Here is a 15001-nt window from a genome sequence, read left to right as displayed (position 1 = left end):
CGCGCAGACGCATTGGCATGCTGCTGTCATAACACAGCGGAAGTAATACCGCACAAATCGTAGATCTTAACAGTATAGAGATCGAACAAATGTAACATAGCGTTAGTGACAAAAAATGTCAAATGGTATACAGGTTCAAGAAAAGGTGCCCCTTAGCCTCAGATTGCGACCGATTCATTTCTAAGGTCCAGAGCTCCCACCCTCTTCTGCATGTTATTGCACAATGGCAGCCACCACGGATGGTAACGTGAAGCCTCTACAGATTGCAATGAGGCTGGTCAAGACTGCAATACAGTTGGATTCGGGAAACAGACACAAGGTAGGCCTACAAACATTGCCTGTTTATTATTTACAATCGAGGCTGGACAATATGAATAATCAAATGCAGTGTACGGTCACCTGAAACAGATGATTTGTCTGGTAGGGGCGGATGTAAACAAACAGACCGCAAGCTGTCACACCGACCCAATTATCAGCCCAACTAGGCTTAGGCTACGACTTGCAGTAATTCAGTAGCCTATCCTACTACGAAAATAGTTTCAACTTTCCTGTTTTAAACATGTTCATGATCACAGTCGACTTGGATCTCTTGTTTCGTTTGTCAAAATTGAAGTTTGGCACTTGATCAACACAGATTAGCATTAACAAGTTATCTTTGGTTTATCCCACAGGAGGCGTACTGCGAATATTTGAGGAGTGTCAACTATATATCCCACGTCCTTTTGGAGGATGCATCCTCAAAACGTAGGTGAACATATCGCTCTTGAGTTAAAATACAATGGTGCAGTGAGACTGTTCATGTTGGACATTCACTGAGATGATCAAAACACAATCTGCTTGCCTTTTCATTGTTTCATAGCCCTCTGAACCAATTTCAAACATTGTCTATGAATTGATACTTTTAATGTTATTCTATTGTTAAGGTTTACTGGTAATTGTTATTAGGTGGTTACATCACTTTTTAGAAAAGCATTACTCTACCATGACATTATGTCAGGGAAGCAACGTTTGCCACCTGACTTCAGTCTCTTGACTATGACTCAGTCTTACCATGACACTTCTTAGTCTATAGTAATTAGGCCATATAGGAGTCCTATAGGCTACCACCATGACACTCAGTCTATAGTAATTAGGCCATATAGGAGTCCTATACGCTACCACCACAGACGCCACAATTTAAGAACACATCTTGGCAAATGTTACAGATGAGTAATACCGTATACATTTATCATGTGGTTCAAGTTAATTATTTATTTTACCTAGCATCCCATCCTCTTTTCCCCTCACACAAAAACTGCACAGAGACTAACCTTGACTTAATGCTGCTGCTCTAATGTTGATTTTAGTTCCCATTTACCACAATACTAGCTAATTAAGGATAGGTCAATATGTCACAGGCCCATGTGTTTTACAACCCCAAATCAGACAAAGTTGGGACGTTGTGTAAAATGCAAATAAAAACAGAATGTGATAAATCTGCAAACCTCGTAAACCCATATTCATCTGTAAAAAGGGCATAGACAACATAAATATCGAAAATGACAAATTTTACTATTTCAAGGTAAATATACCGGTATGTTCATTTCAACATGTTTCAAAAAATGTTGGGACAGGGGCAAGGAAATGTTTGAAAAAGTTGTGTAATGATAAAGACAAGAGGAATATTTCACAACTAATTGGGGTAGCTGGCACCATAATTATACAAAGAGCATCACAGAGAGGCAGAGTCTCTTAGAAGTAAAGACTCCAAACCTGTGTGGGCAAATCATTGTTTTTATTTGCATTTTACACAACATTTCCAACTTTTTATTAATTGAAGGGAAAAGAAAAATGAAGAACGTGGCAGACTGAATGCGTTTTGTAAGTCGGAAAAAAGGTAACAAGCCAAACTCGCTAAAATGTCTTTTAGATAATGAATCCCCCGAACTGTTATAGGCCTCCCACCAATCAGGAGTGCAGTATTGTTGAATAATGGCGAAAGTGTCAGTTACATACTATGGCAATATGTTTTCAACCAATCTCCAAGTTTTGATAAGATGAGATAATGGGGCCAAAGGGTAGCTGGCACTGTTTATTAGAGACATTGGCAAAAAGAACTTCATAGAGTGACCATGGTTTTATCATAGCACTTTCTAAAGCACGCCAGCAAACAGACGTATCTGGGTCAAACCAGGTAAGGAGGGGCCTTAACACAAAGGACCAACAATAATGTTTCAATTTGGGAACTGAAAGGCCACCATCCTCCTCTGTAGAGTAGACATTTTAAGTTGCAGCCTCTCCAGATAAATTGATACTGCTGATTGTAATTTAAGCCAATAATCAGGAGGGGAAAGAGGTAGCAAGCTCACAAAATTAATCCTGGGTACAACATTAATTTTAACCGCTTGAATAGACATGTTGGGAGACCCATCCATTTTTCCAGATTTTTCAAGACGTTCAGAGCAACAGAAAAGTTATGCTTAACAATCTGGTTTAAGCAAGGAAAAACCTCAATACCTAAATATTTAAACTGTTTAACAATGAAGATGTTAGCAGAGTGAATTGAATTGCAAGCAGTCATCAATGAAGTAGTGCAGAACAGTTAATTAAGCCTGATAAGCTTCTACTCGCATAAGGATAAAAGGTGAGGGAGAGACAGAGGGGGGTTCTCAGAGAGAGAGGGAGGAAAAAAAACGAAAAAAAAAAACACATTGCTAACCGCAAACAGTGAGAGGTGATGCTGTATTGCAAATGCATACTGGTGACACCCAAGCCAGAGGCTCTAGGGAGAGGACTCAAGGGGCGTTAAGATCTAGAAACGGGAAGTAGAGGTACGTCCGGTTAAGACTCGGGCTGAAAGGTTAGAATATATAACTTTAAATCAAACCAATGAAAGTGTTACCAAAGCCCATCACCTCTAAGACCGACTAAGAATGTTAGGTTTTCGGTTTTTAAGGACCCAATCACAGACAGCTCAGAGACAAAGTTCTCCTTTAATGAGAAAGACTCAGGTAACAATTTCCCATGGAACACAAAAGTCAGTTTTCAAATTCAAAAGGCAGACAAAAAGGCAATGCAGGCAAAAGGCAGAGTTCAAAACATAGGTCCAGAACAGGTAAGCTTCAAGAGACAAGGTAAAAAAAACTTACAGCAGCATTGATTCGACACAGGACACAAGCTGGCACAATCAGGGCCGGAGTGGGGCCACTTTTCAGCCCGGGAGTTTCAGGCCCAGGACCGGCCCACTTTTTTAGTGGTGGTGGAAATTGGATAAATAAGGCAACATTTCATAGCCTACTGTTCTTTCTTCCATAAAATAACTTTAATTCATATGGTTAACTCTATTATCCTTTCTACTTGTCCCTATAGTCATAGTTAATTTCGGGCTCATTATTTCCAGCGGGGGACTGGCTGATCTGCTGCTCAGGCTACTTTTGTTTTTAGGCCTATAGGCTACTGCATACACAGATCAAGCTTGAGTTTTGTTATTAATATTTGCATAATATTTGCAGAGTCTATGAATAGCCATATTGGATGATACCAAAATGCTAATATTTTAATTCATTTAATATGTTACTTGCGAATAGGTTGACAACGCTACAACGTCCAGTAGGCTAGGTTATTAGCCCAATTACGCCGTTATAATCATGGCTATCTCTCTTTACCAGTTGCCACTTATGTCTGTCCTCTTCAAAAAAAATTGGAAACATGGCACATTTGCCAGCATTTCCCTCCAATACTTTTCGTCTTTTTTACCTGGCCTTTTCAGTCCCTCATGGCATCTTTCTACCATCCATTCTCCCTGACGCTTATACGGTAGGGCCAGCCCGGCTGGTATCTGAGAAAACTTTTTAGGAAAGATGGGCTATATGGACCCAACCAATTAACTCTTCTTGGGAGGGGAGAACAACCCATGCAGAGGCTGCGGTGTTAGCGGCATAGAATGCGAACGTGTGTAGCCAACTTTAAGAGAAGATAGATTAACGTGACAAATGCCAATATTTTTCTCCAATCCCTCGACCGGCCCAAAAGTGAAGCGGCCCACTGGGAATTCTCCCGATTACCCACTCCGGGCCTGGGCACAATCTAGCACAGACTGACAAGCCCTCAGGGTTTAAATACTCACAAACTAATCATGCAAACAAAGAACAGGTGAGTCTACAAAATGGCGGGAATTCAAACAAAGAGAGGGGCGGAGTCAGAAACACATGGCAAACTCACAAACAAAATCACATGACAGTTCAAGGTAAACAAAGACACAAGTTGTCAGGAAAAAAACAAAACAAGAACTTAGGCCAGAGCAGTGTTAACAAAGAATAACCAAGTCATGACTCAAGTCTGTCAAAAGCTTTCATTGTGTCCAGAGAAAGGAGTGACATTGGTGTCTTTCTGTCTTCTGCAGCATCAACAATGTGGAGAAGGCGTCTAACATTATCTGCTGCCATTCTCGTTTTTATGAATCCTGTTTGGTCAGAATTGACTAATTTTGACACATGGGACTCCATACGACGGGCTAGGAGCTTTGCAAGTATTTTTAAGCCAGAGTTTAACAGGTTCAGAGGTCGATAGCTAGAGCACTCTGTAGGATCCTTATCCCTTTTCAAGAGTAAGGAAATCAAGGCTGTGTTAACATCCCTTGAGAATTCACCCTTCTCAATAGAGAAGTTAATCATGTCAAGAAGAAATGTCAAAAAGTTGCATAAAATTCAGGGAGGATCCCATCAAAGCCCAGTGCGATTTCCCTTTTGTATACTCTGTACTGCCTCTCTTCATTTAGTGGTCAATTTGTATAAGTTAGCCGATTCCTGATAATTGAGGCAAGTCAAGCTGATCTAACCATCTGTCAAAGTGGGTTTTATCAAAGTCCTTTTAGGCAAGTCCCTCCACTCGGCGGCCATATTGCAACGCTTTTTGGGCACTCATAGGGCATCCTATTCAGCAGAAATGCTCGTGGGCTTCACCACACCAATCTTGCTCCAGCGGCGAGTTCACAACACATGATTGGGAAGATGTCTTCACAACACAACATATGATTGGCTCAATGTATTCACATCACACCACATGATTGGCTCAATGTATTCACATGTCGACGTTTTGCCGAGGAAGGGGTGGGATATGTGTAGACAACAGCCATATTGGCGTTACAAACTAACCCCATGCATTTCTATGGAGGATTTTTTGAGTGCTGTGTCTCCCTCATTAGAAAGTCTCTGGTTTTATCCAATGTAACCTCTGATTCATACAAATTAGAATAAAATGTCTTAAAAGGTTTTATTTATTTCAACAGGTTCAGTTCTGATATTGCCATCTAAAGATTTAATAGCAGGTATATCTGCAAAAATGGTCACTGGTCCTAATTCTCATGGCAAGTAAATGACTAGGTCTAGCGCCCTGGAAATAATAACGTTGTCTCGTTCTATGAATTAGGAATTCAGATTTCTGTTTCAGAATGTTAGTTATTTATTTCTTGATTAGTGATCGTTCCAAAGCTATTTTATCAATAAAATTAGTTTGCAACAATGAGTCTAATCTGGTGAATTCACTTTCAAGGTTTTGTAGTTGAAGGTTGAAGTGACCTAGCTAGTATGGTATTGCTCCTAATAAAACCTTTTATCGCTTTTCACAATATCCTGGGGTCTTCTACAGAGCCAACATTAATTTCTGCAAATATCTGGGATTCTGCAATAAACTGAGTGATACAGGATTCATATTTCAATAAAGAAGTATTGAAACAGCACGAAACAGCACGGTGGTGGTGGCGCAAACCCTTTATGGTGGCGCAAAGGACCCCTTTATGGTGGCGCAAACCCTTTATGGTGGCGCAAAGAAACCCTTTATGGTGGCGCAAAGGACCCCTTTATGGTGGCGCAAACCCTTTATGGTGGCGCAAACCCTTTATGGTGGCGCAAAGGACCCCTTTATGGTGGCGCAAACCCTTTATGGTGGCGCAAAGGACCCCTTTATGGTGGCGCAAAGGACCCCTTTATGGTGGCGCAAACCCTTTATGGTCAGACAATGGAAGTAACACCGCTTTATCAATTGAATGAAATAATTGAAGGGATGCAAAAAGAAAATCTATTCTGGAAAAAGATTTATGTATACCTGAGAAAAAAGAATAATCCTTACAGGTGGGATTAACTGCACGCCAAATATCTAGCTCTTACTGTATGCCCCCAACATTGTCTTCCAGGCAGCGCTGCCACCGTCGACTTAAAGGCACCCAAACCTAACCCTAACCTTAACCCATGCCTAACCATAGCGCCTTCCAGGCAGCGTTGCCTTGAAGACAACGTTGGGGGCATAAAACACCAAGAAACATCTATAAGCCCCAAGCTGCTGGCCCATGATTTCAGAGCATTTGTGACCTGAGCCTGTTCCCCAGTGGCCTTTGCGTTCGACCAATTAATACTTGGGTCCCACACAGCATTGAAATCCGCACCAACAATAAATAAACAGTCTGTTAACTCCAGCATTTGATTGGTGAGCGTATTATAGAAATTGCCATCAAAAACATTTGGCACATAAGGCCATTAGACTCCTCGACATGGACATGCCTACTCTAATGAATACCATGGACGCTTTCCCATTTTAATAATATTATTATTATTATTATTATGATGCATGTCACTTTATTATTTTATTGAATTATTTATTATTAACATCTGCTTTTAATCTTATTTGTTTTACTTAGATTCTTTCTACTTTACACAGTCATGAAGATAACCAGGCTTAAATTTCACTGCTTGTTCTATAATTTCAATTTCAACTCTGAACTGAAATCAATGAGATTTTTTTTTCATGAATGTGCACTCTTGATATCATTGGCTTTTACGTGCTGATAAGGATAGTGACTGCCCACCTAGACTAGTTATATAACTTGATCGATTCAAGTGCGTTTGAAGGATGCCAGAGTGTCTTGTTTATAAACAGAGGTATTCTTTGGTCCTGGGACACTTTAAGTAATGGAACTAGAGATGTTTAGATGGAGATGTTGGTTCATCACAGATCCATATGACTGCTCCCACATCATGTTATTACCTTGCTTTTGATGGTTCTCCCAAGCCCTGCCTAGTTCGGTCAAACATTTAGTCCTTGGGCCAAAGACCCAAAATATAGCATACCGGTACCATCTGGGTGGGCAAATTCTAGTTGTGATTTTTTTTATACCTACACATCCTTAGTTTATGTTTTGATATGATAGACCTCTGAGATTAGTAGCTTTTTAGTGGTTATCACCTAATGAAGTAAACCACCCTCTAATATAAATCGCATTTTAGACGCCTGGTGCATATCCTGGTTGAAGCCATGGTTAAGACACTTGTCAGTGTTGTGTTTGGTATCATCTTACAGAGTACATCCTAAGCTTTCATTTAAACACATTGGTGAACATTTTCCACAGTTTCCGCCTAAACTATACATTTTCTTTATGCCCTGTGGCATCAGAGAATATTACAGATACAAAAGACAGAAACTGAAATACTCTCTGGACTCCAAGGATTCTGGAAATGTATGCTTTACCCATACTACTTCATTGTTGGATGTGATTTCAGGACTAAGCTAAGAAGGATGACTTTGGCCAAAATTCCGCTCATGGAACTTCATTGGTTTGTTAGTGTAATTGTGTTTCTATTGTCATGCCAAGTGTAAATACATGAGTGTAAATGTAACATTTTGGCTACAGCTACATCAGACACCCATATGTAATCTAGCTAACTGTATAAGTTTAAATGGTAAGTAAGGTCATACGTTTATAACCATGTTAGGGAGTATACTCCAGCAGCATCTTGCACAAAATAAAGTCCTATGAGAATTTTGGTATGAAAGCAAGCCACTATGCTAGATGCCTCAAGGGGACCCTGATGGTTCATAAAAAGCATGGTGGCACTCTGGGAAATGGTGCAGTCAAATAGTTTTGACATATTTAGTGCTTTTGTTCGAACTGACATTTTCACGACACTTTAAAATCTATGTTGTCATTCTGTAGGCCTATACACTAAATTATGCTCCAACAGGGTTATGTTTGGTATCAAACTGACTGGTATAACACCTCCTGCATCACTAGCATGTTTATTTGGCAATATATCAACTACTTCTTGAGTGAATAGCCAACAAGTGATTTTTTTTAACCAAATTTGATATGCGTTTTCGCTATCCGCAGATTACTAAAGTTTGTTTTTATTACAATTCTGACAACATAGTGATAATATCACAACTTTTCTGTGCTATTGCTGGTTAATTTGATATCAAAAGCGTATGATTTGCTTGATAAACACCCTATTATATTCTACAAAATGTATCCCTACCCCCTAATTTCTAAAATATGTCAACATTTTTATCTATCCTTTGTCAATGTTCATGTATAATTTACCTAAACGTTTCAATGGACACTTGAAGCATGGACATGTGACGATAAAGTGAGGTGTTCCATGTACTTTAATGATTACATGACATGTGATTTGGACCTTGGACCTTTGGATCAATGACAACCACAGAAAGTTCCTCAGGTTTGCCTTTCGAGGTGTGGGCTACGAGCCCTCCCATTTGGCCTTAAGTCTTTGTCACCGAAGAGGCTATCGCCCCACTCCTGGAAAAGGGTTTATGTCTGGCTACTTTTATCGACGACAGGAAGCGCGTCAGGAAGTGCAGAAACATACGGCTCTCCTAACGAAGCACCTAATGTTACTGGGTTTCAGAATAAATTGGGAGAAAAGCGGTCTGCGCCCATATCAGATCACCACCTTTATAGGGCTGTCTCTAAACTCTGTCTCATTCAGAGTGCGCCTTGGGAGCCACTGTGAAATTCAGGGTCTGCCTCAGACTCCTGGGTCTCATGGCGTCAGCCTTGGTAGTCATACCACTTGGCCGCTTATACATGTGAGCATCTCTGGGATTGCACCCCTCGCGTCATGGCCGCGTTGCAATCTCAGCAGCCTGCTGCGCTGTGGACCTAGAAACGCCCACTCTTCCTCACAGAGGGAACCCCAAAGGACGCTGTCCTACACAGGATAGTGGTGACAACGGATGCCTTGTTAAGCGGCTAGGGAACTACTCCCGAGGACAGGTCGATAAATGGGCTGTGGGATGCACACATGCAATCTTTGCACATAAACTGTTTAGAACTCATGGCAGTGTGGCTCACACTCAGACGTTTTCTGCCTGTGAGAGGGCATCATGTCCTGGTCAGAACAGACAACACCATCATGTCCTGGTCAGAACAGACAACACCACGATGGTGGCTTATTTCAACAAGCAAGGGGGACCGAGGTCTCTTCATATGCACACTAGGGTGCATCATCCGCCTCACTTTTTGAAAAAAGTTTGAAAATCAATCTGTCTCTAGAATAATTTTGTTCCATTAACCAAATAAATTCTATTGATGTTTAGGTGGCCCTCCGAGCCTCTGAAGTTTCCAACTAAAGACGTCCATAAAGCTAGGCTGAAAATATCATTTTTTCTTAAATAACACCAAAAATAATGGGTCTAGCCCTATAATGTCAATGGAAGTTGAATATAAATATGGACTTTCCGCATCATTTGGTGTGAGTTGTGTGTCTCTATCTTTACTACTTCCTGAGATATGGCAGTAGTGTACATTTTCGGGGAAGATGCAATAAAAATTGCCTTTGTCAATAAACAGCATGAAAGTAACCTATCAATAAAAGCTTGTTGTCATGGGTTTTCCCAGTACCAAATTTGAAGGCTGGAAAACAATATGTGGTCAGCTAATGCCTTATCGAATGAACCAAATGAGTTCCAGTTGCTGCTTTTGGAAGCAACTGAATCCATGCATTTCCACGGAATTAGTTTTGGAATCTGACCCCTTATCATACCTGTTCATTCGTACTCGTCGCTCGACTTATCGTGACTAAATTCAAGATGGCGTCGAACGGTAAAATTCCTTAAGGTACTGTCTGTATAAATCGTCTTGTAAATAAACTACCAGTGCTTTTCAAAGTTCTCCATGTCTAAGTAAATGTCAAGGCCCTCGGAAGTCTACCAATGAAGTATGGAGCTACTTTGAGCCTCGTAAATGGTGTAAAACAGTGATTTATTTTCATGGCTAGGCCGATGCCCGAGGCACCACAACGAAACCCTGTTGGTAGCATTGGCTAACTAGCGGCAGATTTCTGAGTACAGGGGACAAGTCGAGATGAGCTATGAGACATACGTTCACACTCGGTATCATGTTTCAACACACTTTAGGTCAATATCACACCGGAATTCTCCTTTAAAGGGATACCAGGCAAGCGTGATGCTTTTTCTCTACAAAACTCCCCCTAGCATCTGTATGTGTCGATACGTGCGCGAGCCCTCGCTCGGTCTGAAGCTCTTTTCCTTTTCTTTGCATCTTCCGTCAAGGGTTTTCGCTGCTTATTCGCCGGCTCTGCCATTATACACATGTTTGCAACAATCGCTAGCATTTCGTTAGCCTGCCTCTGTGCTGTAGATGCAGGATGTAAACTGATCCTCCTTCTCGCGATGTCTGAGACTTTGTGAGACTGCAGGTCGGTGGGTACGATACACTGAACTTGCAAGTGGGATATTCTTCCTACAGGCAGTAGGGACGGGCGAGAGAGTCTTCATTTGCCCTGTAATGAGTCATTTAAACATATACCGACTTACGAAGATGATTAATTAACATGAAAACGTTGCCTGGTGTCCCTTTAACAGGCAAGCTGAGCATAGGTTACACATTGCTACCATTCCCTTGTCATTCTGGAATTTGTCAAAAGATAACAATTTGTTGGAACCTTGAGTCCACTTATCCCCTTTCAATGGCCCTATCATGACAGTCTAAAACACATGGTCACTTGCGAAAAGCTTATTTCAATTTAGTGGGATGTCCAGTCCACATTGGGAGTGTTTTCGTTATCAAATGTCGGGCGGATGGCGCAACAAGACGTTCCTAGGTTTCTTAATCAGTCATGGGTGTGTTTTGGCACACATATCATTCCCTTTAACAGATAGTGGTGCAACTTTAAACAGCGCATCAGTATTTTCATAGTCAGTGGCGCATTTGAAGGAATCTGCTTGCACGCCAGACCGTATGGAACAGTTATTCCACTAAACCATACTTTACTAAAACCTAGCAGAGTAGCCTATAGCCTACACACATTTGTGCTCGCCTATTATTTGAACTGATTGGCAAAGTAAAACTAACGTCACCGTGGTGTCAGTCAACAACAAAACAGTTATACAGAGTTAATTACTTTCACTATTGACTGACAATGGGTTACCATCGAAAACATAGCCTGGAAAAAGCAACACTTACCCCAATAATGTTCGAATGACGTTTATCCTGCAGAGGAGTTGCCTACATTTCATGACGTCTTTAGCTGTTCAGCTCATATTTGCCTCTCCGTCATTACCAATTGGCAAATGATGGTAAATAACTACTCATTGTGACATGTATTTCGTAATATCTTTATTCTAATTATGTTTCCCATGGTTATCGTGTAATTTGTAATGTTTTGCATGGATGTGCACCAACGCGTTTGTGGATGAGAGAAGCATGGTGCGCTGTGCACCCACCCATATCACTGTTGATAATGTGCCCTTAAAACTAGATATACCGCAGAGCGGTACAAAATATGACGGCCGCCCAGTCCAGCACATTTTTTCCACAAAAATAAATCACGCTGAAAGGCCTATATGATTCTAACTGTCTCACTAAATTGCATTATCCACACTCAATTCTCACTGCTATCTGCTAGACAAACATGATTAGTTCATAGATTTCACATGTAAAATTCATTTTATACAACCCCACCCCCATCTTGCCTGTTCATAATTCTGAGAAATTCTTGAATTGTGTGCATGTGTGCGTGTACATGTATATGTTTATGTGTGTGGGTGTGTGTGTGTGTGTGTGTGTGTGTGTGTGTGTGTGTGCGTGCTTGTGTGTTTGCCTGCGTATGTGTGTGTTTTTTAATTTTTAACTAGGTGGCGCTATACATGAAATAAGTGGTAATGGGATGGGTTGACATGCCCCCTTAAGACCAACATACAAAAAAAAGGTGGATCTCCTAGGCCCTACGGTTCTCGAGATATTCACAGAAAACTGTCTCCAGCCACCTACAGGCCAGTTGGTGTATAGTAACATAAATTAATTTATTATGTGGCCCCCCATGAACGAATTCCACCTAAACTTGGCGTGCATACAGAGGGTGTCATAATGATCCTACACTTCCAATTTCGTGCAGTTTTGACTATGTTAGGTCACAGATACCTGCGATTACAACACCTCATTGTTACTTTTTTGTGTTTAACTAGGTGGCGCTATACATGAAATGAGTAGTTATGGAATGGGTTGACATGGCCCCTTGAGATCAACATACAAAAAAAATGGTCCTCCTAAACCCTACGGTTCTCGAGATATTCACAGAAAACTGTGTCTGCCCTACCCTCCTTTCGGGGTGTCCAGTCCAGCGGGGGGGCTACAGATCAAAACGAAAAACGATGGTTCCATGCTATCCATGTGGGGTTACATGCCCACCAAGTTTCGTGTACCCCGATCTTTCAGTGTCCCGGGAATCCTTGACGGAAATTTGAGCATGCGAAAAAGAAAGAAAGAAAAAAAAAAGAAAAATCTGACTAAACCTATATGACCGCCGCTTCGCTGTGCGGCGGTCATAATAACATATAAACAACTCACCATGGACTTCTGACCATGCAGGTTTCTGTTGGTCAGTGGCGTAATGCGTTTTAGGTAGTGTACGATAGCGATTTTTACGCACCAGAACCCCTCCTTAGGTCGTTAATTGCCACACCCCTGGGTATGTTGCTCAAAAAAAGAGACGTGCAAAATACGAATAAACTTTGCGCAGGGATAATAACCCGTTTCCCACCATGCACCAGGTTGGAAAACAGGGCCCTAAAAATATGTATAATATTGCCATGTAAAAAATGTTGTTTCTGTATGGTTACACAATATTTATGATGTGAAGAGTGATTCTCCATCAAATTCAATCAGATCAGTTACAAACAATAAAATATAGACCTAAATGAACATTTTAATAACAATAGTTCTATTTGTGTGTGCACAACTTTTTTTCCATGCTAAGGATGACCCAGCTACTTTACATAGGCTACCTGATGGAGCTGTAGCCAAAATGTTACATTTACACTCATGTACACTTGGCATGACAATAGAAACACAATTACATACATGTACTTACATACATTTCCAGAATCCTTGGAGTCCAGAGAGTATTTCAGTTTCTGTCTTTTGTATCTGTAATATTCTCTGATGCCACAGGGCATAAAGAAAGTGTATAGTTTAGGCGGAAATTGTGGAAAATGTTGTGTTTTTGAGGGTTCAGAGAGCTCCAGTGACCTGTGTTTGCCAGAGGGCTTCACCAATGTGCTTAAATGAAAGCTTAGGATGTACTCTTTAAGATGATACCAATAACACAATATTATACAACACTGACAAGTGTCTTAACCATGGCTTCAACCAGGATATGCACCAGGCATCTAAAATGCGATTTATATTAGAGGGTGGTTTACTTCATTAGGTGATAACCACTAAAAAGCTACAAATCTCAGAGGTCTATCAAATCAAAACATAAACTAAGGATGTGTAGGTATAAAAAAAAATCACAACTAGAATTTGCCCACCCAGATGGTACCGGTATGCTATATTTTGGGTCTTTGGCCCAAGGACTAAATGTTTGACCGAACTAGGCAGGGCTTGGGAGAACCATCAAAAGCAAGGTAATAACATGATGTGGGAGCAGTCATATGGATCTGTGATGAACCAACATCTCCATCTAAACATCTCTAGTTCCATTACTTAAAGTGTCCCAGGACCAAAGAATACCTCTGTTTATAAACAAGACACTCTGGCATCCTTCAAACACACTTGAATCGATCAAGTTATATAACTAGTCTAGGTGGGCAGTCACTATCCTTATCAGCACGTAAAAGCCAATGATATCAAGAGTGCACATTCATGAAAAAAAAATCTCATTGATTTCAGTTCAGAGTTGAAATTGAAATTATAGAACAAGCAGTGAAATTTAAGCATCATATCAAAACATAAACTAGGGATGTGTAGGTATAAAAAAAATCACAACTAGAATTTGCCCACCCAGATGGTACCGGTATCTGGTCTGGCCCATGGACTAATTACCAGAGTTGACCAACAAGAGATGAGGCTTCCCACTTTTGTCTATTGATCTGTGATCGCTCTCTCACCTCTCGCTCTCTCACTAAGCTTCTAAAACGGATAGTTCCAGTCCTTGATTATGATTTGCTGAATCGCGTTCCATGCCGTTGTAAAATCCAGCATAAACATACACCTTGAGCGCATTTCGTTCTTGATACAAAAGTTAAAGTAGCTGCGTCTCGATTATATTTCTTGGTGGAAGAATGATTATCTATGAATACATTGTCACATTTCTTGTTGCTGTGCCTCTATTTTATGAAATCTTGCCAGATATATGCAGTAACCGTTTTAGAAAAGCAATAAGCCACTCGAGTCTTTAGATTACACTGATTTTAGAACAGCTAAGGGTTATTTGCGTTCAATGGGCAGGGCTAAGAATCGGTCAATTGTCTTAATGTTTTTCATTATTATTTAGTGTACAGACGAAATGCCACAGTGATATCAAAATTGATCTCCTTTGGGTACTGATAGTATATTTTTACTACCATATTTCTCTTAAGACTCAATCAGGACGATGCAAGATCAGGATCCAGGCTTTATTCTTTTCAATAAGGGGCCAGTGGCCCTCAAGGGAGAGAAGTACATGTTTGTTTCACCCCATCATGGATTTCACCAGATTCTCAGTATTCTCTGACTTCTCTGAAATAGTGTACTAACTTTATGTTACAAACAAAAGAAGGAGTGACCTCTAGGTACAACCCAGTTTGAATATGCAATAGAAAGGGAGGATGAGGATTAGGCCTTCATCAGGTCTGGTCAGCTTCTATTGTCTTTTAATTAAAACTACCCCCTTTCCTGGGAAGTTCCTCAGAGGCCTGGACACATGCTGTTCTACAAACATTAACATTTCAC

General features: G+C 40.7%; 1 protein-coding gene across 1 annotated transcript in view; it reads left to right on the top strand.

The window, feature by feature from the left end:
- Window positions 1-40: 40 nt before the first annotated feature.
- Window positions 41-15001, top strand: part of vps9d1 (VPS9 domain containing 1) — a 43266-nt gene continuing 28305 nt past the window's right edge. Inside the window, exons 1-2 of the mRNA XM_048257493.1 lie at window positions 41-319; window positions 672-744. Of these exons, the coding sequence (XP_048113450.1) occupies window positions 224-319; window positions 672-744 (169 nt within the window). The 5' untranslated portion in view covers window positions 41-223. The remainder of the gene's footprint in view (window positions 320-671; window positions 745-15001) is intronic.

The sequence above is a fragment of the Alosa alosa genome, chromosome 11 (assembly GCF_017589495.1).
Source record: "Alosa alosa isolate M-15738 ecotype Scorff River chromosome 11, AALO_Geno_1.1, whole genome shotgun sequence".
NCBI lineage: Eukaryota > Metazoa > Chordata > Actinopteri > Clupeiformes > Clupeidae > Alosa > Alosa alosa.
This window is presented reverse-complemented; position numbering and strand designations above follow the sequence as displayed.